Source organism: Lepus europaeus, chromosome 11 (genome assembly GCF_033115175.1).
Source record: "Lepus europaeus isolate LE1 chromosome 11, mLepTim1.pri, whole genome shotgun sequence".
NCBI lineage: Eukaryota > Metazoa > Chordata > Mammalia > Lagomorpha > Leporidae > Lepus > Lepus europaeus.
The window spans coordinates 85,829,798-85,853,193 of NC_084837.1; the positions used below are offsets into that span (position 1 = coordinate 85,829,798).

The 23,396-nt window shown below is 52.5% G+C and overlaps 1 protein-coding gene across 2 annotated transcripts in view; it reads right to left on the reverse strand.

Moving 5' to 3' along the window:
• The window catches only part of DAPK2 (death associated protein kinase 2), a 144,503-nt gene that overhangs the window by 97,455 nt on the left and 23,652 nt on the right, over nt 1-23,396 (reverse strand). For both annotated transcript variants that reach the window (XM_062204797.1, XM_062204796.1), the window contains exon 2: nt 17,935-18,032. In XM_062204797.1, coding sequence (XP_062060781.1) covers nt 17,935-18,011 — 77 coding nt within the window. In that variant the 5' untranslated portion in view covers nt 18,012-18,032. The remainder of the gene's footprint in view (nt 1-17,934; nt 18,033-23,396) is intronic.

Sequence of the window (23,396 nt, forward strand, 5' to 3'; positions counted from 1 at the left end):
AAACAAATAAATCTTTAAAAAAAAATACACATTGCTGTTTGACCTGGTGCTTACAAACCTCAGTGGACACACGGCCTTATATCCACCTCTCTGGACTCCCTGCTCTCGGGGGCAGGGACTGGGTCTGCGTGTGTCTTCCTTCACTGGAAAATGGGGATGAGCTTCCCACTCACCTGCCTGCTCCACACAGAGTCTCACAATCAAATGAGGTAAAGAGGATCTGGCCAATTCCACTCCTCCCACCTGAGCTCTTCAAAACACGTGAAGCCACCGCTTGCAATGCTGACGTCCCGTATTGGACCGCCACTTCAATTCCAGGCTGCTCTGCTTCCAAGCCAGCTCCCTGCTAATGCACCTGGGATGGCAGCAGAAGATGGCCCAAGCACTTGGGCTCCTGTCATTCACATGGACACCAGCATGGGGTTTCTGGTCCCCGGCTTTGGCCTGGCCCAGCCCAGGCTGTTGCAGCTGTTTAGGGGAGGGAACCAGCAGCAGATGGAAGTTCTCTCTCGTTCACTCTCTCTCTCTGCCACTCTGCCTTTCAAATAAATAAATATTCAAAATAAAAAAAGTGGCCACTGTGTCTTGAGGACAATGACATCAGCAACTGTGGTCATTTGCTGGGCAGACGTGAGGTCACGCCCCTGACATCTGTGCAGGAACGGAAAATGTGCTATACTGCAGCTGCTGAAAGCTGTTACCACCTTGTGTGGGGGTCATAGATGGCTTTTATTAGGGAAAAATGTGGCTTTTTAAAATTTTTATTTATTTGTATGTGTTCGAAAGGCAGCGACAGACACAGTGATTCTGTTCATGCCTGGTTCACCCCCCAAATGCCTGCAACAGCTGGGAGGGGCCCAGCTGAAGCCAGAAGCCTGGGACTGGAGCTAAGTCTCCCAGGTGGGAGGCAGGGGCCCAACTACTTGAGCCATCCCCTGCTGCCTGCCAGGGTGCACATAGCAGGGAGCTGGATCAGAAGCAGAGGAGGTGGGACTCAAACTCAGGCATCTGAGAGGCAGCGTGAATCACTAAAAGCAGCATCTTAGCTACTGCACCAAACGCCTGCCCAGCCCGGAGGGGACTGTAAAGGGCCGTAGGGTCTGCTCAGGGAGAGGCCCAACCACCTAGATGTGAAAGGATGGACTCCTCCCTCGGGGGTCTCAGCAGGCGTGGGGAACGCCCGGCCTGTGGGCTGTATAAGCTCCATGGAACCATCCGGTCAGGCCCTGCCAAGGCAACCGCAGGCAGCACTCAAAATTCGGTAAATCTAGAGCAGGCTTGTGTTTGAGCTGATTGATGGTTTTGTGTTGGCCTGTGAATGATGCTATAAATATCCAAATGGCCCTTGGCAGGAGGAAAGTTCCCCAGCGCTGGCAGGGTCAGCTTTGGGCCCTGGGAAGTCCCAGCACCATGGCCACAGTCAGCAAAGAAGCAGAGGTGACTGTGTCCCAACTCCAGGCCATTTCCTTCTCTCTGCGGAAATGCCTCTCACCAACCCCAAACCTCACCCGAAACTCAGTTTACCCTCTAACGAGTCTCAGTGTCCAGGGAGGGACTGGGACATGGGCCTGGGTGCCTGTATGAGCTGGGAGCACAGAGGGGTGCAGCTTGGTCTTGAAGGACAACACGACCCTCAAGATCCAAGGGCCTGGGGTGTCGGGGAGGATGTGAGCACTCGCCGAGGGCACTCAGGACGGCTGGGGCGGGAAGCAGGACTTCCTGCTGTTGCCCTAGAAAGCGATGCCTGTTATTCTCATTCAGGACCTAGAAGGCTGGAAAGTGAGAAGAGGCAGGTTCCAGGGACAGCACTGCAACAACCCCAAGGCACAGCAACTATCTGACAACAAAGAAACAGCCCAAAGGAACCAAGCCGTTGGTCCCACAGCTCAAGGCAGCAGAGCCACGGGTCAAACTTAGACCTGGTGACTCCAGTGCCCAGAGTGGTCGCTGTTCAGCCCCCTTCCCTGAGCCCATCCTCCTCCCTTCTTCCAAGTCCCCTCTTACATCGGGGCTCCCCCAAAGCACAGATGGCAGGAACCCCGCTGCAGTGTCTCAGAAACCAGTGGTCTCTGCCCCCAGGGTGCCAAGTAAACCTCAGCCCAAAGAGTGCAGAATCTTCCATCACCTTCCAGGTCCTGTGTCCAGGCCACCAGGGGCCAGAAGCTCAGGATTCAAGATCAAGGTCCTGGGGCAGGTGTTTGGCCTAGCAGCTAAGATATCTGCATCCCACATCACAGGGCCTGGGTTCAATCCCCAGCTCCAGGTCCTCACTCCAGCTTCCTGCTAATGCAGACCCTCGGAGGCAGCAGCAATGGCTCAAGTCATCGGGTTTCCGCCACCCACGTGGGAGACCTGGATTGAGTTCCTGGCTCCTGACTTGATCCCCAGTCACTGTGGGCATTTAAGGAATGGATCAGAATATGGGAGCTTCCTCTCTGTCTCTTTGATCTCTTTGTCTCTCTGCCTCTCAGAAAATTGAGATTAAGATCCTGATGCTCAGGGTTCGATGCCAGCAGCAAAGGGCTGCAGGGAAGCACTTGCAGCCCTGGAAATGGGGCAGACACAGGACAACTGGCTCTCAGAGGTCTCTCCAGTAAGCCACCAACAGCACCAACCATACTGGATGGGGTCTGAGGGTCACGGGAAGCAAGTAACTCCTAGGCAGCTCGGTACCTCAAAGGGAGCACTGCATGAGGAGTCACGAGTTTGCATCTAGTTCTGAGGGGTAGGCATTTGCTTAGCCATTAAGATGTGCACTGGGACACCTGCAGCCCAGAGAGGAGGGCCTGGGTTCAAGTCCCAGCCCCACTCCTCACTCCAGCTTCCTGATAATGCAGGAGGTAATCGTAATGGCTCAAGCAGTTGGGTCCCTGCCACCCATGCGGGAGACCTGGATTGGGCTCCCATTCCCAGCCTCAGCCTGGCCCAGCCTCAGCCACTGCTGGCATTTGAGAAGGAAACCGGCAGATAGAAGCTCTGTCTGTCTCTTGCTCTGTCTCTGTGCCTTTGAAATACATAAAAAACGTTCATCCCAGATCTGACAGTTACCTTGGAAAGTTAGTTAAACTCTCTAAGTGTCTGCTTCCTTTTCCATGGGATGGGAGAAATTCCTGCCACAGCATTGGCAACATATCCCAGTGCCTGGACACTCAGTCCCTAACACCCAAGGCTCCTGTCCCTTCTTCCTGCCCCAGTCACTAACAGGGCAGGTTGCACCCAGGTGGACAGTGGCTCTGAAACATGGCTTCTCAGAGGCTAAGAGGGAACAGCAGGACGGGGAAGGTGGGCCTCTGCTCACCTCCCTCCTCTTCCCCATGCCTGCACTGAGATCTGTTTCTTTTCTTTTCTTTTTGACAGGCAGAGTTAGACAGTAAGAGAGAGAGACAGAGAGAAAGATCTTCCTTGCATTGGTTCATCCCCCAAATGGCCACAACAGTCGGCTCGCTGCGCCAATCCGAAGCCAGGAGCCAGGTGCTTCCTCCTGGTCTCCCATGCGGGTGCAGGGCCCAAGGACTTGAGCCATCCTCCACTGCCTTCCCGGGCCACAGCAGAGAGCTGGACTGGAAGAGGAGCAACCGGGTCAGAATCCAGCACCCCAACCAGGACTAGAACTCGCGGTACCGGCGCGACAGGTGGGGGATTAGCTTAGTGAGCTGCAGTGCCAGCCGAGATCTGTTTCTACGCTGCCTCCCATCCCACAGTAATCACAGTTAAAGAGTTTTGCTGTCCACAAATCCCTACAGGAGGAGAGCAGGCACCTTCTGCAAGGCGCCGGATGGTAACTATCTGAGGCACCGCAGGCTGAGAATCCAAACGTAGGCTATCTGCTCAGGACTTACATAACAAGGAGAAAACGAACTTTCCACACGTTGGTAATTGCTGAAATTCAAAACACAATAACAGAATTTTGTTTTGCTTTGTTTGGGTTTTTGTCAACACAGGTGTTCCAATGAGAAGAATGGGAATTTGAGAGGTGGGGGTGGATTTTGCTTAACTGGGGCCCAGAGTTAGTGTCCCCTGTGACCGAATCCACTGGAAATCTTCAACCACACAGCCCATTCTGAGCTCCAGGGCCATGCACACACAGGCGATGCACCAGATTTTGCCTGCTGGGCTGTAGTTTCATCTTGTTTTGATTGAGATTTGTTTGTTTATTTGAAAGGCAGAGTTTGAGAGAGGGAGAGAGGTCTTCCACCTACCAGGTCACTCCCAAATGACCACAACAGCCAGGGCAGAGCTGAGTTGAAGCCTAGAATTCTGTCTAGGTCTCCCACATGGGTGGCAGGGGTCCAAGCACTTGGGCCATCTTCCACATCCAGCAGGGAACTGGATCAGAAGCTGAAGTTCCAGGACTCAAACGAGTGCCCATATGGGATGCTGGCTTCACGGTGGCTCAACCTGATGCAGCACAGCACCGGCCCCTGGGCTGCAGTCTTCTGTGCCCTGGACTAGACAGTGAAGCAGGCCTGGCAGGTCTTCTCAGCCTGCTGAAGGCGGCTTTGGGTTGGAGGCAGCTTCTGGAAGAGAGACTCCAAAGGCAGCAGCCATCAGTTTAGGGGAAGGCCCTAGAAGCTGCTGGATCTTTCCACTTCAAATTTCCCCACGGCGAAAACATTAACTCTTAAACTACTAAAAATACACAATCCATAGAGGCTCTGCCACAGTGCCAGCCCCATATGTATTTATTTTTTAAAGGCCAGCATTCTCCAAAATAGTCAACATTAAGAAAGTCAGGGGCCGGCATTGTGGCGCAGCAGGTTAACGCCCTGGCCTGAAGTACCGGCATCCCATACGGGTGCCAGTTCTAGTCCCAGCTGCTCCACTTCCGATCCAGCTCTCTGCTATGGCCTGGGAAAGCAGTACAAGATGGCCCAAGTGCTTGGGCCCCTGCACACACGTGGAAGACCCGGAGGAAGCTCCTGGCTCCTGGCTTTGGATCAGCACAGCTCTGGCCGTTACGGCCAACTGGGAAGTGAACCAGTGAGGGGAAGACCTCTCTCTCTCTCTTTCTCTCTCTCTCTCTGCCTCTCCTCTCTATGTAACTCTGACTTTCAAATAAATAAATAAATCTTAAAAAAAAAGAAAAAAGTCAAACAAAGGCCGAGGAACTGCTCCAGGTTAAAGGACACTAGGAAGCTATGATGACGAGAAGCAACACGTGATCCTGCAGCAAGTCTCCCACCGCAGACAAGAAAACTGTGATCCAGCACCCACGGTGAAACTGGCTAGACTGGGACAAGCCTCGATAAAAATATCATATCAGTATTCAATGTCCCAAATGTGACAGCGGTACCATGATCACGTACGAGGATGTCCACGTTTGTAGGGGATACTGCACACAATGACACATTCAGGGACGAGGAGGTGTATCTGCACCCTCAGAAGGTTTGAAAATGGTGATTGATAGACAGACAGACTGACCAGTGATAGGCAGGTGGATAGGTAGATGAATGGATGGGTGAGGAAGAAGAGGGAGAGAAGGAAGAGATGTCGTGACAAAATGTGAAAAATCGGTATATCTAGGTGAAAGCTATATGGGAGTTCTGTTAGTCATAACTATTACATTTGAAATGATTTCAAAATAACAAATTTAAGTATATGAACTTTGGGTCATAGAAAGGTATACATAAAAGAAATTGAGTCAAAAAGCAATATGGAGGCAGGTGCATTGTGGCACAGTGGGTAAAGCTGCTGCTTGCGACGCCAGCTTCCCATATGGGCGGGCAGTTCAAGTTCTCCACTGCCGATCCAGCACCCTGCTAATGCTCCTGGGAAGGCAATGGAGGATGGCCTGAGTGCTTGGGTCCCTATCATCCACATGGGAGACCTGGATGAAGCTCCTGGTTCCTGGCTTCAGCCTGACCCAGTCCTAGCTGTTGCAGCCATTTGGGAAGTGAACCAGCAGACGGAAGATACCTTTCTCTTTGTGTCGCTCTGCCTTTCAAATAAATAAATCTTTAAAAAACAGAGGTGCAGGCCGGCGCAACAGCTCAATAGGCTAATCCTCCGCCTGCGGCGCCAGCACATCAGGTTCTAGTCCCGGTCGGGGTGCCGGATTCTGTCCCTGTTGCTCCTCTTCCAGGCCAGCTCTCTGCTGTGGCCCGGGAGCACAGTGGAGGATGGCCCAAGTGCTTGGGCCCTGCACCCATATGGGAGACCAGGAGAAGCACCTGGCTCCTGGCTTCGGATAAGCTCGGTGCACTGGCCACAGCGGTCATTGCAGGGTGAACCAATGGCAAGGGAAGACCTTTCTCTCTGTCTCTCTCTCTCTTACTGTCTAACTCTGCCTGTCCAAAAAAAAAGAGGTGCAGATCTTGGCCTAGCACCTAAGATGCCTGTAGCCCATATGGGGGGCCTGGGTTCTATTTCCAACTCCAGTTTTCTCCTGGAAGAAAGCAGGCAGTGCCCTACGTATTTGAACCATTCAGGTAGGAGGCCTAGGTTGAGTTCCTGGCTCCCAGATTCAGTCTGGCCCAGCCTTGGCTATTGCAGGCTTTGGAGCATGAACTAATGGGTGGGAGCTTTCTCTCTCTCTCTCTCTCTCTCTCCATTTCTCTTTACTTTTTTTTTTTTTTTTTTTTTTTTTTTTTTGACAGGCAGAGTGGATAGTGAGAGAGAGAGAGACAGAGAGAAAGGTCTTCCTTTGCCATTGGTTCACCCTCCAATGGCCGCCACACTGCAGCCGGCACCGCGCTGATCCGAAGCCAGGAGCCAGGTGCTTCTCCTGGTCTCCCATGGGGTGCAGGGCCCAAGCACTTGGGCCATCCTCCACTGCCCTCCCGGGCCACAGCAGAGAGCTGGCCTGGAAGAGGGGCAACCGGGACAGAATCCGGCGCCCCAACCGGGACTAGAACCCGGTGTGCCGGCGCCGCAGGTGGAGAATTAGCTTAGTGAGCCGCGGTGCCAGCCTCTCTTTACCTCTTAAATAACAGCAAGCAATTTATGCCCTGGCGATAAGTAAGTGGAACAGACGGTAAACACGGTAGACACAGGTATGTAAGAGCTCCCAGTACCCCCGCGGGCATCCCTCCCTTGGCTCTGCCAGCTTTCCGGATGCAAAGTGGGCTCAGGGAGACCCACGCCCCAGGGCAAGCGGTTATGCTGAGCTGCTCCAAGCATGTGTAATGCAGCCACTTTGTCTGAGTGGCTTTGTGCTTTGTTTTCCTAACAAAGGGTGATGAAAGCGCCTCCCTCCCTCATCCATGGCTTCTGCCACCCAGGGCTCTCAGCACCCTCCCCACATGCCATCTTGCCTGGGCCCAGGCCCCTGCAGTCCTGGCAATGCCCTTTCCTCGAGGGGTTACCACCTGTCTCTGGGTTAGGCCCCACCCTCCAGACTCCTGGCCCAGTGTTGGGGGACCCTCCACTAGCGTGTAGTCTAGTGTACCTTCTCATTTGCTTTGTGTTCTTTTTTTAAAAGATTTATTTATTTATTTGAAAGGCAAAGTTACAGAGAGACAGGGGGAAAGAGAGAGAAAGAAGTTTTCCATCCGCTGGTTCACTCTCCAGATGGCTGCAACGGCTGGAGCTGCGCCGATCCAAAGCCAGGAGCCAGGAGCTTCTTCTGGGTCTCCCACGTGGGTGCAGGGGCCCAAGGACTTGAACCATCCTCCAGTGCTTTCCCACCCTAAGTCTCCTCAACCAACCTATCACGGTGCCCAACACATAGCACGTGCCTGAGACTAGTAACTGCTGATGTCAGGGCAAGTTAGAGAAGACAGACGTGCACGCACACACACAGCCACACGCAGCCACTAACCTCCTGGAACTCACCATTTTGCCTGGGGCACATCTGCCTCCCAAGATGCTTCCTTGCCTGGTCTGTGCCAGGCCTAGGCAGCTCTCAAGCCCACAGCGTGAGCGACAGGACTGTACTGTCTCAGGTGCGGCTCATGGCTCCCTCCATCCTTTGGGAGACCTGCCCAGGGCTCTGGAGCCAGCCACACCCCCTTCTCTGAAGTCTGCTGTACAATGGACAGGGCCAGAGCTGATAGCAGTAACCACTTCCTCCACCCTCGGTGTGGACAGGGCCGCTGCTCACCCCTCCTGCTTCTGGGATGGGTCTGTGGCTACCTTGGGACGCAGCCCACTGAGCCTGCAGGCTGGAAGCTTGTGGGCCGGTGTGGTCCTTGCCACCCCCTTACAGAGAATGGATGCATCTTCCCTGTCTCCCTTCCCGCGACAGAGGTTCAGCACCCTCCGTGCTATCTGGAATCTGCCTGGAGTTAAATATGAGGCAGGAAATCTCAGCCAAGCCTCGAGTTCCCATAGGCCTGGAATCTGTGAATGCCCAGGATTCCCCAAGCACAAAGTAGGAAACAAAACCGCAAAATTATTCCCAAGGATGGGCATTTGGAGCAGCAGCTAAGATGCTGTTTAGTGTGCCTGAATCTGCTGTCTGAGTGCCTGGGTTGCAGTCCCAGTTCTACTTCTGACTCCAGCTTCCTGCTAATGTGCGTCCTGCGAGGCAGCAGGTGATGGCTCAAGTTCCTACTTGGGTCTTTGCCACCCACGTGGGAGACCTGGATTGAGTACCCAACTCCTGGCTTCAGCTTGGCCTGTCCCAGTCGTGGGGGCGTGCTCGTGCTCGCTCTCTCTCTCTCTCTCTCTCTCTCTCTGTCTCCATCTCTGTAGCAGGCCAGGTAGACAGATAAAAGCTGAAGTCCACAGGAGGCCTTTGGCGCAGTGGGGAAGATGGCCAGGAAAGCCCATCGGGCAACATGAGGCGGGATGTCCCTCACACTTAATCAGAGGTCACGGAATCCGACAGGACAGGGAGGGCGGGCCTGGGAGACAGCATTTGATCTGGGCTTTCAAGGAAGAGCATAAGAACCAGAACAAAGGTCAGCCACAAGTTTTGGGGACATCCGGACACAGTCTCAGTGCTATAGTGACACTAAGAACAGGGGGGCAGAGACAGCCCTGCTTTCAAAGCACTGACAGCAAACAAGCATGAGATAAGCCTGAATCGCACCCCCCACCTGCCCCAGCAGCTTAGCGCTTGGGGAAATGCAAAGCCACACGTGTGTGCCTCGAGGGGTGGATGTGTGGGTGAGAAATACCCTGGGAATGATCAGAGACAAGACTCAGAAATAAAAAGAGCTGTCGGCGGACAGCCTGCTGCTCTTCCATTGGCTTAAATGGGCATCTTACATTTTTTCCTGAAAAAAAAAAAGAAGAAGAAGAAAGAAGGAAGGAAGGAAGGAAGGAAAGAAAAAGAAAGAAAATCTTTGCATTCAAAGTAAGTCTCCCACTGCTGTAAAAAGATGGTCAACATATTTCTTTCTTTCTTTTTTTTTTTTTTTTTTTTTTTTTGACAGGTAGAATTAGAGAGAGAGAGAGAAAGGTCTTTCTTCCACTGGTTCACCCCCCCAAGGAGTGAGACCACTTTCTCCTGGTCTCCCATGCAGGTGCAGGGCCCAAGCACTTGGGCCATCCTCCACTGCACTCCCGGGCCACAGCAGAGAGCTGCACTGGAAGAGGAGCAACCGAGACAGAATCCGGCGCCCCAACCAGGACTAGAACCCAGGGTACCAGTGCCGCAGGTGGAAGATTAGCCTATTGAGCCGCAGCACCGGCCAATCAACATATTTCACAAAGTGAATAAAGCACATTGTGATTCCATTTTAGGTCCACATACAAGGAAGCTTCAAAAAGGTTGTGGAAAAACTGGAATTAAAAGATAAGTTTACTGGGGCCAGTGCTGTGGTATAGTAGGTTAAGCCTCCGCCTGCAGTACCAGCATCCCATATGGGTGACAATTTGTGTGCCTGCTGCTCCACTCCCAATCCAGCTCTCTGCTGTGGCCTGGGAAAGCAGTAGAAGATGGCCCCAGTGCTTGGGCCCCTGCACCCATGTGAGAGACATGGAAGAAGCTCCAACCTTCTGATCGGCCCAGCTCTGGCCACTGCAGCAATTTGGGAAGTAAACCAGTGGATGGAAGACCTTTCTCTCTGTCTCTCCCTCTTTAGTAAATATATTAAATCTTTTTTTTTTTTTTAAAAAAAGGTAAGTTTATCTTTATCTTTTAAGGGGGAAAAAAACCTGGAAATCCATGCATGGGCAATAGGAGAGAGTAGCCCTCAAAAGAGCTCATGAGAAATGCATATTGTGAAAAACTGCATGGATCTTACATTCTTTTGGCACTAAAATAAGTTTATCTTTTAAAACTCTGCTTTCCATGACCTTTGGGAAGTACCTTGTACACACTTGCTTCATTAAGAGAGAAAAGTTCTGGAGCTGGTGTTACGATGCGCCAGGTTAAGATGTCACTTGTGACATCCATGTCCTATACCAGAGTGCTGGCTCTGCTTCCAATCCAGCTCCCTGCTGATGCACCTGGGAGACAGCCAATGACGGCTCAAGTGCTTGGGCCCCTGCTCCCATGAGGGAGACCTTGATGGAGTTCCTGGTTTCTGGTTTTGGCCTGGCCCAGAACAAGCTGTTGCAGATTTGGGGAGTCAACCAGGGAATAGAAGATCTGTGTGTGTGTGTGTGTGTGTGTTTTGTGTGTTTCTTCTTCTATGTCATTCTTTTTTTTTTTTTTTTTTTTTTTTGACAGGCAGAGTGGACAGTGAGAGAGAGACAGAGAGAAAGGTCTTCCTTTTGCTGTTGGTTAACCCTCCAATGGCCGCCGCGGTAGGCGCGCTATACGGCCGGCACACCGCGCTGATCCAAAGCCAGGAGCCAGGTGCTTCTCCTGGTCTCCCATGGGGTGCAGGGCCCAAGCACTTGGCCATCCTCCACTGCACTCCCTGGCCACAGCAGAGAGCTGGCCTGGAAGAGGGGCAACCGGGACAGAATCCGGTGCCCTGACCGGGACTAGAACCCAGTGTGCCGGCGCCGCAAGGTGGAGGATTAGCCTATTGAGCCGCGGCGCCAGCCTTCTTCTATGTCATTCTGCCTTCCAAATAAAATAGATCAATTTTTAAGAAAAAAAAAAAAGTTCTGAAAGGCAACAGAGAGATATTACCATCAGAGTCTACCTGTGAAGTGTGAGACCCAGGGCAGGGCAGGAGGCCTACTTTTCACTTTATATTCTTCATAATTCTACAACAATTGCCATTCATTTTCCCTAGTTCAAAGGGTAGAAGCTCTTTTCCCAGAGACTGAGAAGAGAAATCCAAATGCCTATTTGTGTCATTCCCTGCAGGGCTCAGTGTCTGGACTGGATTACTGAAGGCAGCTTGGGCAGCGCTGAGCCCTGCGCATTTCCTGGAAGATCTTGTTTCTCTCCCTCAAAGAGGTTGCCCTGGCTAAGCTGAGTATAGGGTAGGTGATCTTCTTTTTAAAAAAAAAAATATTTATTTACTTATTTGAAACGTAGAGAGACAGAGAGACAGACAGAGCTCCCATCCACTGGTTCATTCCCCAAATGTCCAGAGTGGCTGAAGCTGGGCAAGGGTAGAAGCCAGGAGCCAGGAACACAATCTAAGCCTCCATGTGGGTGGCAGGAACCTAACTACATGAGCCTCCCAGGTCTGCATAAGCAGGAAGCTGGAGTCAGGAGCCAGAGCCAGGAATCGAACCCAGGTACTTTGATGTGGATTGCAACTGTGTTACCCTCTAGGTTAAACATCCACCCCTGGTGGGTGAGCTCAGCCACAGATAACCCCCCCTAGGGGTGGGGGGACTCAAGTCTAGCTGCCCCCCCATCCACATGGCTGCCCCAGCAAAGTCTTGTCTGTATTCAGGAAGTCTGAGTGTTGAGTGCATTGGGTCCTTCCCTGCTTCTACAAAAATAGGTTCTGCAGGTGCAAGCAAAGTGCCTTACACACAGGTGCTTCCTGTCAGCCCTGGCCATGATGGCTGGTGTCTGCCAGGGCAGAGGGCAGGGGATGATGCCATCTGAGGGGTAATGGTGAGGTGAGGTCTTTGAGGGGTGGGGGGCTGCAGACCAAGGCTGAATGTAGATACAGGTTCCCCCTCCAGGCCTCATTCTCTTCATCTACACAATCGTGTATTGCATTGCATTCTTGTAGAGTCTCGGTATTTTATGATTTCATGTTGGTATAATAAGTAAAGGAAAGCCAAGTAAGGAAAAACCATTGAAGTCTAGGAAACAAGGCATCCTGATCATTATATGTTGCTTATTCTAAACCATATCCTTAGGCATAGAGCAGCTGTCCACGTGGAGCCCAGGAAAGCGTCACTGGCCTGTCCACCTGCACCCTCCTGCTGGGCACCACCCCTTCCCAGCTGCTTACCCACCACCTCACCCTCAAGGGCAAACACAAAAGGCTACCCTCCCCTAATTCTCCCCCACTCCTCTAGAAGTTTCCAAATTAAAGGAAGAAATGTGCTTTGTGAGTCCTCGCGGTGTGGTGGCTGGAGCCTTACACCAGGAGACAGACCTCCAGCCCCACTTTAGTTTATCCCTGGTTTCCTGTGTGGCCTTGGATAAGCCTCTTCTCCTCTCTGGTCTTAGCCCCATCTGTAAGATGAAGGATTGGATGGGTTTCTCTGTATGAGCCCTGCTCCAATACGAAGGTAGTTCAAAAAGCTGGTAGAAAGTGGGATTAGAAGGTTGGTTCCATGCACAGTTGTGCCACAATACTTTGTAAAGAGCACTGTAGTGCCCTGTTTTGCCCCACGGGTGCTGCCAAGGCTGGGAGAAGCCACGTCTGCGAGGCAGCATCTCTCCAAACACTCCCAGAAATGGCAGACAACCTCCAGGACCCCAAGCAGGCCAGTGTGAGCACAGCCAGGCATCTGCACACGGTGCTGGGAGCCAAGAAATCAGATGAGACACACGGGCCGGGTTGGGTCCCAGCTGGGCACAGGATGCTCTGGCCCCACCTAAGCCTTCTTACAGAGGCTCTCTTCCTCAGAGGAGAAGGAAAGACCAGGCCCCCAAAGGAATCAGAAACACATGCTTCAGGGACCACAGCAGGCAAGGAGCAGAGTTCAAGTTCACTTGTTAACAAGAGCACACTATCATCATTAAGTGTAACACTCATATGTATAAGAAGAGATGCACATACATGCACATCATAACACATATTCATAAAATGAATGCATTCATGAGACAAGGACCCACATCAAGAAGCAACACTGTGGGACAGGCACTGTGGAACAGCGGGTTAAACCATCAGCTGCGGCTGGCGCCGTGGCTCAACAGACTAATCCTCCTCCTTGCGGCGCCGGCACACCAGGTTCTAGTCCCGGTCGGGGCACCGATCCTGTCCCGGTTGCCCCTCTTCCAGGCCAGCTCTCTGCTGTGGCCAGGGAATGCAGTGGAGGATGGCTCAAGTGTTTGGGCTCTGCACCCCATGGGAGACCAGGATAAGCACCTGGCTCCTGCCATCAGAACAGCGCGGTGCACCGGCCACAGCGCGCTACCGCGGCGGCCATTAGAGGGTGAACCAACGGCAAAGGAAGACCTTTCTCTCTGTCTCTCTCTCTCTCTCTCACTGTCCACTCTGCCTGCCAAAAATTAAAAAAAAAAAACCATCAGCTGCGACACCAGCATCCCAGATCAGAGTGTTGGTTCAAGTCCCAGCTGCTCTGCTTCTGATCCAGCTCTCTGCTAATGCACCTGGGAAGGCAGCAGAGGAGGGCCCAAGAACCTGGGCCTCTGCCACCCATGTGAGAGACCTGGAGTTCCAGGCTCCTGGCTTCCACCTGGCCCAGCCCTGCCTATTGTGGTTATTTATGGAGTGAACCACTGGATTGAAGATGATATCTCTCTCTCTCTCTCTCTCTCTCTCTCTCTCTCTGAATTTCAAATAAATAAAACTTTTTAAAAAAAGAAACCACTCTACCTACACCCCAGAAATCTCCTCCTTCCTTCTTTCCAGTAACCAAGGATAAACCCCATTCTCACTTCTAGCACCATCGATTCATTCTACTGATTTTGAACTTGACACCAATGGAGTTACACAGTGTGGATCCTTTTGAGTCTGACTTCCTTTGCTCAACATCTGCGTGAGCTTTAGCCATCACGACCAACCCTGCTGATGCTTTTGCCTGTACACTGAACCCCTCAGTTCTCAAACCCATGGTCACATCCTCAGAGCAGCCTTCTCTGACAACCCAGTCTAAATACATGGCCCATTTTTCTGAGAGAATCCTGTTTTACCCACCCATAGCCCTCCTCACATCTTATGATAACATATCCATTTATATTTGTGTGTTTAGTGCCTTTCTCTCCAAGAGATCATGGACTGAGTGAGGACAGGCCACAGGATTGCCTTGGACAATGCCTGGCACACAGTAGGTCCTCATAACACAGTAGGCCCTCCTTACCTGTGGTTTTACTTTCCACAGTTTTGGTTGCCCATGGTCATATGCAATCTAGAAATATTAAATTAAGAGCTGCAGTGGAGCCGGTGCTGTGGTCGAAGCAAGTTAAAGCCCTGGCCTGAAGCGCCGGCATCCCATATGGGTGCCTATTCGAGTCCCGGCTGCTCCACTTCTGATCCAGCTCTCTTCTATGGCCTGGGAAAGCAGTAGAAGAGGGCCCAACTCCTTGGGCAGAGAGCTGGATCAGAAGTGGAGCAGCCAGGACTCGAATAGGTACCCATATAGGATGCTGGCACTGCAGGCGGCCTTTACCTGCTACATCACAGTGCCAGCCCTGAAAATCTTAAATCTTACACTGATGTTGCCAAGATCCACAATATGAACAAATCTTCTACCCATGCAATTGTAAAGAAGGAAAAAGAAATTTGTGCTTGCTTTGCTGTTGCACTCCTGACTGTGAAAGTTCAGGCCCAGTGCTTAGTCAGGATAGAAAGAGCATTAAATTATAAGGCTCTGTACAATCTGTGGTTTGGGGCATCTGGTGGCAGGGGGCGGTGGGAGAGGGTCATGGGATCTGTCCCCATAGATAAAAGGGGACTAGGCAGGCACCTGAAGGCAGCTGTAGTTCCAGTCTGTTCTGCGGCCCCAGGAGAGACCCCTCTCTCTGAGCCTGTTTCCACTGTCAGATGAGGGACCTAGAAGAGAGGACCCCTAAAGACCCTTGCAGCTCATCTGATGTCTACACCTCTGCTGCCTCTTCCCCACCCAGGACTCCCCAGGCTGGGAGCTGATGGGGCCTTCACGGCCTGTGGCAAACAGATGACCAGAAAACACGAGGTCTCTTCCAGAGCGCATGGCTTTGATGCACAGAGTAGGAAGAGACAAGGCTATTGAAGGAATATGACAAGAATTCTCTAGGAAACTGCTTCCACTTCCTTCTTAGAAAAATTATTTGGGGGCTGGAGCTATGGAGCAGCAGGTTGAAGCCCCAGCCTGCAGCACCAGCATGCCATGTGGCACCAGTCAAGTCCTGGCTGCTCTACTTCCAATCCAGCTCTCTGCTGTGGCCTGGGAAAGCAGTAGAAGATAGCCCAAGTCCTTGGGCCCCTGCACCCGCATGGGAGACCCGGAAGAAGTTCCTGGCTTCTGGATTCAGATCAGTTCAGCTCTGGCCATTGCAGTCATTTGTGGGGTGAACCAGTGGATGGAAGACTTCTCTCTCTGTCTCTACCTCTCTCTGTAACTCTGTCTTTCAAATAAGTAAAATAAATCCTTAAAAAAGAAAAGGAAAGAAAAATTATTTGAAAGGCAGAGTGACAAAGAGAAAGAACAAAAGAGGGAGATCAATCTTCCATCTGCTTGTTCACTCCCCCAAATGCCTGTTAATAGCTAGGGGCTGGGCCAGGCCAAAGCCAGGAGCCAGGAACTCCATCTGGGTCTCCCACATGAGTGGCAGGAACCCAAGTATTGGCTCATCACCTGCTTCCGCCTCCCAGGTGCATTAGCAGCAAGCTGGATTGAAACACAGAGTAGCCAGGACTTGAGCCAGGCACTAGAACACAGCACATGGGTATCCTAACCCACGACACCACAACACCTGCCCCTCTAACTGCCTTCTTGAGAGCTTCTGCCTCATCCAACTTCTCAGTCTCTCCACCCAGCCACATACGACTTCAACCCAACTCTATCCCTGTTGTGCATGCCAGGCTGGGCCCCAGGGGACAGGAACTGTGTCTTCCTCATCTTCATGCCCTTGGTGCTTAGCACAGACCCCTACACGCAGCAAGGGGTCAAGGTGAGGGCATCAACTCGAATGCCAAGGGCTGGCCAAGGGCTGTTGCTCAGGATGCTTTTCCAGTGGTGTCATAAAACAGAAGAACCTAGGGTCAAGAGAGCTGGGTTCCCATTTGGAGTTTCCAACTGACTACCCCCAGCCTCTGGGCCCCTGTCCTTCCAGCCCCGTCACTGGGCCCTGGATTGGCAGGAGCAGTCCGACTCTCAGAGCAGGCTCAAGAATCACACTCTGGCATCCCTGCAGTGGCTGGCTCCCCTGCTCAGCTAGCCAATCAGGGCAGACATGCCCAACATGTGAAGCACCTGCTGCCTCCCACGCTCCTTGGAATAAGGGTCCTTTGAAACTCTGTTTTGTCTTTAAAAACAAAAGAAAGCAAAAGAATGAGCCCTGACCCAGGAGTTCTATGAGGGGAGAGGCCTCCTGTTCTACCTGCTGGACACAGTAGATCCCTAAGCTGCAGAGTTTTCACCCTGCTGGCTGTGGGAAGGGGTGAGACTGGATTCTGCTGAGTACATGTGAGCCTGCAAACGCAAGCATGACAGGAGTGCAGGTGCCAACTGGACAGGCCAGGACCCTGGCTGTGCCACTCGCTGGCTCTGCAACTTTGGGATCCTTGCTTGCTTTTTTGGACCACTGTTTTCTTTTCTTTTCTTTTCTTTTTTTTTTTTTTTTTTTTTTTTGACAGGCAGAGTGGACAGTGAGAGAGAGAGACAGAGAGAAAGGTCTTCCTTTTGCCGTTGGTTCACCCTCCAATGGCCGCCGCGGTAGGCGCGCTGTAGCCGGCGCACCGCGTTGTTCCGATGGCAGGAGCCAGGTGCTTCTCCTGGTCTCCCATGGGGTGCAGGGCCCAACGACTTGGGCCATCCTCCACTGCACTCCCGGGCCACAGCAGAGAGCTGGACTGGAAGAGGGGCAACCGGGACAGGATCGGTGCCCCGACCGGGACTAGAACCCGGTGTGCCGGCGCCACAAGGCGGAGGATTAGCCTACTGAGCCACGGCGCCGGCCTGGACCACTGTTTTCTAGTCTGGAAAACAAGCATACAGATCATTGTGAGCTCACCCATTGCTCTGAGAATCATAGTTTAGGACTAGGGTTTTGTAATCACTAAAACACCATCTAAATACTAGCCGCTGTGAGAAATGGAAGGCAAGAGGAAAGCTTCAGAAAATCTTAATTCCTCCCCAACTAATATGAGGGTACTTGAAAAAGTACATGGAAAAACACAGAATTTAAAAGATAAGTTTATTTTTGGTACAAAACATTTTGAAATCTAGGATTTTTTTTTTTTTTCATTTAAAAAGCTCATGGAAACTTTTCCATAGTATGAGAATTCTATGCATGGATTTCAAAAACGTTTTTGCACCTAAATAAACTTGTCTTTTCATTCCATTTCCCATGAACTTTCCCAAGTCCCCTTGTAACCACTTCAGAACTGGGAGCGCAGCTCTGCCCACATTGTGGGGCTGGCAAACCTGCAACTGCCCCAAGGAACTTGGATCTCAGGCTCGTGTGGCTGACTGCTCAGGGCAAATCCACTTTCAGGAGGATGACTGCACCCCCCAGTCGGGCTCTGAGCCTCCAAAACAAACTCCTGGGCACCTGTGGGACTCGCCAAGGCCACCTGGGGAGGGCTTTGTGTGCAAAGTAACAGGCAACGCAGGAAGCATCAAGATGGGCTGCACTGACAACACACGTCTCAGCAGTGCTGGGCCCTTCCTTCCAGAGAGACGACTCTGCGGAGTCATGCGAGTTCCAGAACTCTGCCCGGGTTCTAGAACACCCGACTCGTCCTGTGATGGGCCCAAGGCCTACACCGCCGAGTGGCAACTGCAGCAGGAGCCGCGCAGCCAGGGCTCCGTCTCGCGCCCGCTCCACCTCTCACGGTCTCTCACCTCCCCAGCTCCTCTCCTATGTCGTAGAAGTCCTCCACCTTCTGCTGCTTGAACGTCTCCATGTTTGGGCTCCTCATTGAGGCCTGAGCCAGACGACCCTGCAATGGGAAGAAGCCCGAGGTTAGCACACATGCAAACAAGCACACACCCAAGGGTCCGGGGAGACCCCAGCCTCGCTATGTAGGAGATCCCACTATGTAGGAGACCTCAGCCTCGACCTGGTCCAGCCTGGCTGTTGTAGACACTTGAAGACTGAACCAACAGAAGTTCTCTCTCTCTCTCTCTCCCTCTCTCTGCACCCCCCAATCAGGCTCTGAGCCTCCAAAACAAACTACTGGGCACCTGTGGGACTCGCCAAGGCCACCTGGGGAGGGCTTTGTGTGCAAAGTAACAGGCAAGGCAGGAAGCATCAAGATGGGCTGCACTGACAACACACATCTCAACAGTGCTGGGCCCTTCCTTCCCTCTCCCTCTCCCTCTCCCTCTCCCTCTCCCTCTCCCTCTCCCTCTCCCTCTCCCTCTCCCTCTCCCTCTCCCTCTCAAGAAAAAGTATAAAATCTAGCAAGAGGGGCCGGCACTGTGGCATAGAGGGTAAAGCTGCTGCCTGCAGTGTGGGCATCCCATAAGGCGCTAGTTCGAGTCCTGGCAGCTCCACTTCTGATCTAGCTCTCTGCTACAGCCTGGGAAAGCAGTAGAAGAGGGCCCAACTCCTTGGGCCCCTGCACCTGTGTGGGAGACCCAGAAGAGGCTCCTGGCTCCTGGCTTCGGATAGGCCCATCTCCACCCGTTGCAGCCACCTGGGGAGTGAACCAGCGGATGGAAGACCTCCCTCTCTATCTGTGTCTCTGCCTTGCACTAACTCTGCCTATAAAATAAATAAATAAATCACTAAAAAAACTACCAAGAGGAAGTTGTGATTAAAAAAAAAAACAGATTTTTGAGTCAGAAATCCTGGGTTCAAGTTCCAATTTGACTTGGGTAAGTCATTTCAGCTGCCAAAGACTTAGCTTCTTCCTCCATAAAATGGAGCAAATATTGTAACAATCAACTTCACGCCATGGCATTCTTTTGGAGACCATAAAATGCTGACAAAAGGTAAGGGATGATCGTGACCTCCGCTCCCTCGGGAGGTGTGCCGCCGACCTGCGAGTCTGAACTGGTCTGCAGACTCTTACTGCCATCTTCCCGAGGAAAAGAGGGGTGGGAAATGGCGCGACAAAGTACAGCAGGCACCAGGAGTCGGGAGCTGAGGCGCTGGCTCCAGCTTTGCCTGCAACCAGCTCTGTGACCTCGGTTTCCTCATCTGTAACATGGAGCTGCCCTGCCTGCCCAGGGCACAGCAGTGAGAGTCACAGGACAACTCTGAGCCATGGGGGGAGGGGGGGCATCACTACTGCATCCGAAGAGACTGCACCTTCGCCTGAGATCCCCCTTCCTGGAGAAGCTCGCCTACTCCTAGGAAAGCCACCCTGGACAGCACCTGCAGCGCAGGGCCCAGAGCGCAGTCTGCAAATCACAAAGATAAGCCCAGCTGCCTGTGCACGCGTCTTCCTTGGCAAAGGCCTCCCAGAGCTCTTTTTGCCTGGCCTGGGTAGCTTCTCTTCCACCTGCCAATCAGATACCAGCCACTCCAGGGCTCCAAAATCCCCCTTAGACTGTTTTCAGCAGACTGGGTGGAGGCACTGTTACTTAATGCCAGTGTCAGCAACACCAAGCAGCCAGGGCTGTTCTAGCTCCCAGGATCCTGTGCATGTCACCCTCCTTCCTCACCCATGCCCCCTGCAAGCCACAGCTGCATCACCAACAGGCCACTGCCCCCCTCCCCGCTATGGAAGTCCACCGCCCTAAAGACCCCTGGCAGAGCTGGCCTGGCTCTCCTGCCCATAAGCACCATGCTCTATCACGCACCTCCTCTCTGCTAGGTCTCCACTCTGCGCACGGCCAGGCCCAGCAGCCCCAGCTCTGAACTAGTTTGGGCGTGTGCTACCTCTGTGACCCCAGGATGTTGATGCCCATTCTGGGCCGCAGCCCCCTCCTCTGTTCACAGGGACGATGTTTTCTCTATGACCAGCTGCACACGTCTACGCGGGGACCATTGTGGCAAGGATCTACACTGCAGGGCAAATCGGGAAGACCAGCATCGTTGTTGGACACATCCTAGGCTAAGGTCTGTTTGTACCGCTTCTCATAGCCATTGAGATGACCAGGTTAGAGTTTCACCTGGCATGCCTGGCTGGACCAGAACCGGGAGCTGGGCCCACCCTCACCCCCCAGCACCCTGACACATCTCCTGAGACTAGCCCAAGGGGACAGTGGCATAGCTGCCTGCCAGCCTCTTTTTGCTATAAAATAAATAAACAAATCCTTCCAAATAACCATTTGGGTCAGGTCCTGGGGTAGGGAGGTATGCAGTTACTAATTTTATGCAGCTAGATGCAAGCAGAAAACTCTAAAAAACATGGGACAGGCACTGTGGCCCCACCGGCCGAGATGCCCATATCCCATACCTGAGTGCCTGGTTCTAGGCCCTGTTGCTCCACGTCGAATCCAGCTTTCTCCTAATACATCTGGGAGGCAGCAAATAGCGGCCCATGTACTTGGGTTCCTGCCACCAATGTGGGGGACCCAGACTGAGTTCCAGGCTCCTGGCTTCAGCCTGGCCCAGCCCTGGCTGTTGCAGGCACTTGGGGAGTGAACCTGGGCATGGAAGATTTCTCTATCTTTCTGTCACTCAGCCTTTCAAACAAATAAATAAATCTTTGGTGGGGGGAACATTTAAAAAATTCCCAAAAAAGTTCAGTTGGCCGTAACCCTGAGCGATCCCATGAACCACTAAGGTCTTCTACTCGGCGAGAGACTGGCTCCACCTGCAATCCAGAGTTGAGCTGGATTCCAAGAAGCCCCAGTTCCCCAGCAAAACGGCAAGTCTCTGCCCTGGGTGCCACCTCCTGGATGGCCAGAGACAGGGGGAAGGGAAACCCTCTGGGGACAAACTGGACCCACAGCTTGGCCTCAGCTTAGCTTCCGGCCTGAGCCCCCTCCCCTCATACCCTGGATTCCAGCCAAAGCAGACCCTTCCCATTTCCCCCAAATTTTCACCCCTGCCATACCTCAACTGAAAAAGGGCCCTTCCCATGGCCAGAAGACCCCCTGGAGACCCCTCCCAGCAAAACTGCCTCCTTCCCTCGAGGCCTAAATGCTACCACCCCTGTGAGGCCGTGCGATTCCTTCCCCTCCAAAACCAGAGGGGAGCGCCCCCTGACGATGCTCCTCCGGAATTTTCAGGCACAGAATTCCTGCCGTTCTGGCTCAGATCAGAATCTACACGTCTACGTCTAACCCACAGGGTGGGCAGGCAGCCGCCACGGCCACACGGGAATCCTGTGGGAATCCCTGCTCCGCCACTTAACACAGTATCCAGAACTGAGCACAGGATAAATTTTCCGAGCTTCAACTTACTTCTGCAGAAAATGAACACAGATGGTGCCTGGCGCTGGGGAGAACGTGAAGCGACTGGGGGCAGGACCCACAGGGACAATGTCTTAGGAAAACGGTTGGGCAGTTGCTACAGACACACCCAGGAGAACTGCATGCAGCGGCCCCATCTGTGAGAACTAAGAGCTGGACACAACCAGCATCAACAGTAGAAGAATGGGATTGATATCTATCCATACCATGCTGTTACCTGTAGCAGCATGGGGGAATCTCACAAATATACTCTTGAATGAAAGATGCCAGAGACAAGACTGTGTGGTTGTATTTGAGCAAAGTTAGTGTATGACACTTGGACCCAAGATAGTGGAAGGGAGGGGGGCAGAGTGTGGCTGGAAGAGATGGGAGGAGGCTCCTGGGTGCTGGCAGTGTTGCTCCTTATCTGGGTGGGTGGTGGTAATATGGACATGAGAGGAAGTACATTCCGTCTGCAATCAGCATTGTACATAGTCAGGATGCTGGAGCTGGGGTACAGGGAGTTACTCTGGTTGCCAGGCTGGCACCCCAAATCAGGCAATGGTTGGAGTCCTATCTGCTCCGCCTCCAATCCAGCTCCTGGGAAAGCAGCAGAGGGTGGTCTCCCACGTGGGAGACCTGGATGGAGTTCCAGGCTCCTGGCTCCAGCCTGGCCCAACCCTGGTAGTTGTGGCCACTGGAGGAGTGAATCAGCAGATGGAATGGAAGATCGATCTGTGTGTGTGTGTGTGTGTCCCCTCTATAAAGCATTATAGGCAGCAGCCTTTAAAACAAATAAATATTTTTAAAAATTAAAATAAAATAAATTTACATAGTTGAAAAATGAGACCAAAGCTACTCTATGAGGTAACACGGTTGAAAGCCTTTAAACACTGCCCTGACAGTCTCAGTGAATGAGGGCAAGGGTTGTGCCGCCCTCACCTCCGGACCCTTGCAGGAGCTACTATGCAGCAGGTAAGCATAAATGTAGATGGACTTGGATTTTTTTAAGATTTAGTTATTATTTGAAAGTGTTACAGAGAAGGAGGGAGAGACAGAGAGATTTTTCGTCTACTGGCTCACTTCCCAGATGGCCACAGTGGCCCGAGGCAGGGCTGGGCTGAAGCCAGGAGCCAGGAGCTTCATCTGCATCTCCCATGTGGGCGCAGGGGCCCAAGCACTTGAGCCATCTTCTTCTGCTATGTTCAGGCCATCAGAAGGGAGCTGGATCAGAAGTGGAGCAGCTGGGACTTGAACTGGTGCCCATGTGGGATGCTATGCTTCACACAGCAGCTTTATTGACTACATCACAGTGCCAGCCCCACTGACTTGAATTTCGTGCCCTGGTCTTTCTCAAGCTGCCCAGTTACCTCATCAGGTGCAGCACCTGACAACAGCTTAATGCCCCTTCCTAACCCTTCTCCCAAGATGAACATGCACTTGAGCAGCTTAGAAACAAGAAGATAAGGGGGACAAACCCTGAAAAGGAATTATGGGGGGCCTGTGCTGTGATGCAGCAGGGTAGGTCCCCAGCCTGCAGCACCAGCATCCCACATGGGCGCCGGTTTGAGTCTCTGCTGCTCCACTTCTAATCCAGCTCTCTGCTATGGCCTGGGAAAGCGGTGGAAGATGGTCCAAGTCCTTGGGCCCCTGTACCCACTTGGGAGGCCCAGAAGAAGCTTCTGGCTTTGGCTCTGCTCTGGCCATTGTGTCATTTGGGAGTGAGCCAGCGGATGGAGGATCTCTCTCTCTCTCTCTCTCTCTGGCTCTACCTCTCTCTTTCAAATAAATAAAATAAATCTTTAAAAAAAAAAAAAAGGAAATTATGGCCACCAGCCAGTCCCCGGGGAAGGACCCAGAGGGATGCTCTCCTTTGTGGCCCTAAAGAGCTGGGACCACACGGCAGAGGGAAGCACACAGCTAACCCTCTGGCCATCGGCCTCAGTCATCTCTAGGATGATGGAGTCCTTGGCATTCACAGTCCCAGCCCCAACCCCAATACTGGGCAACCCCTC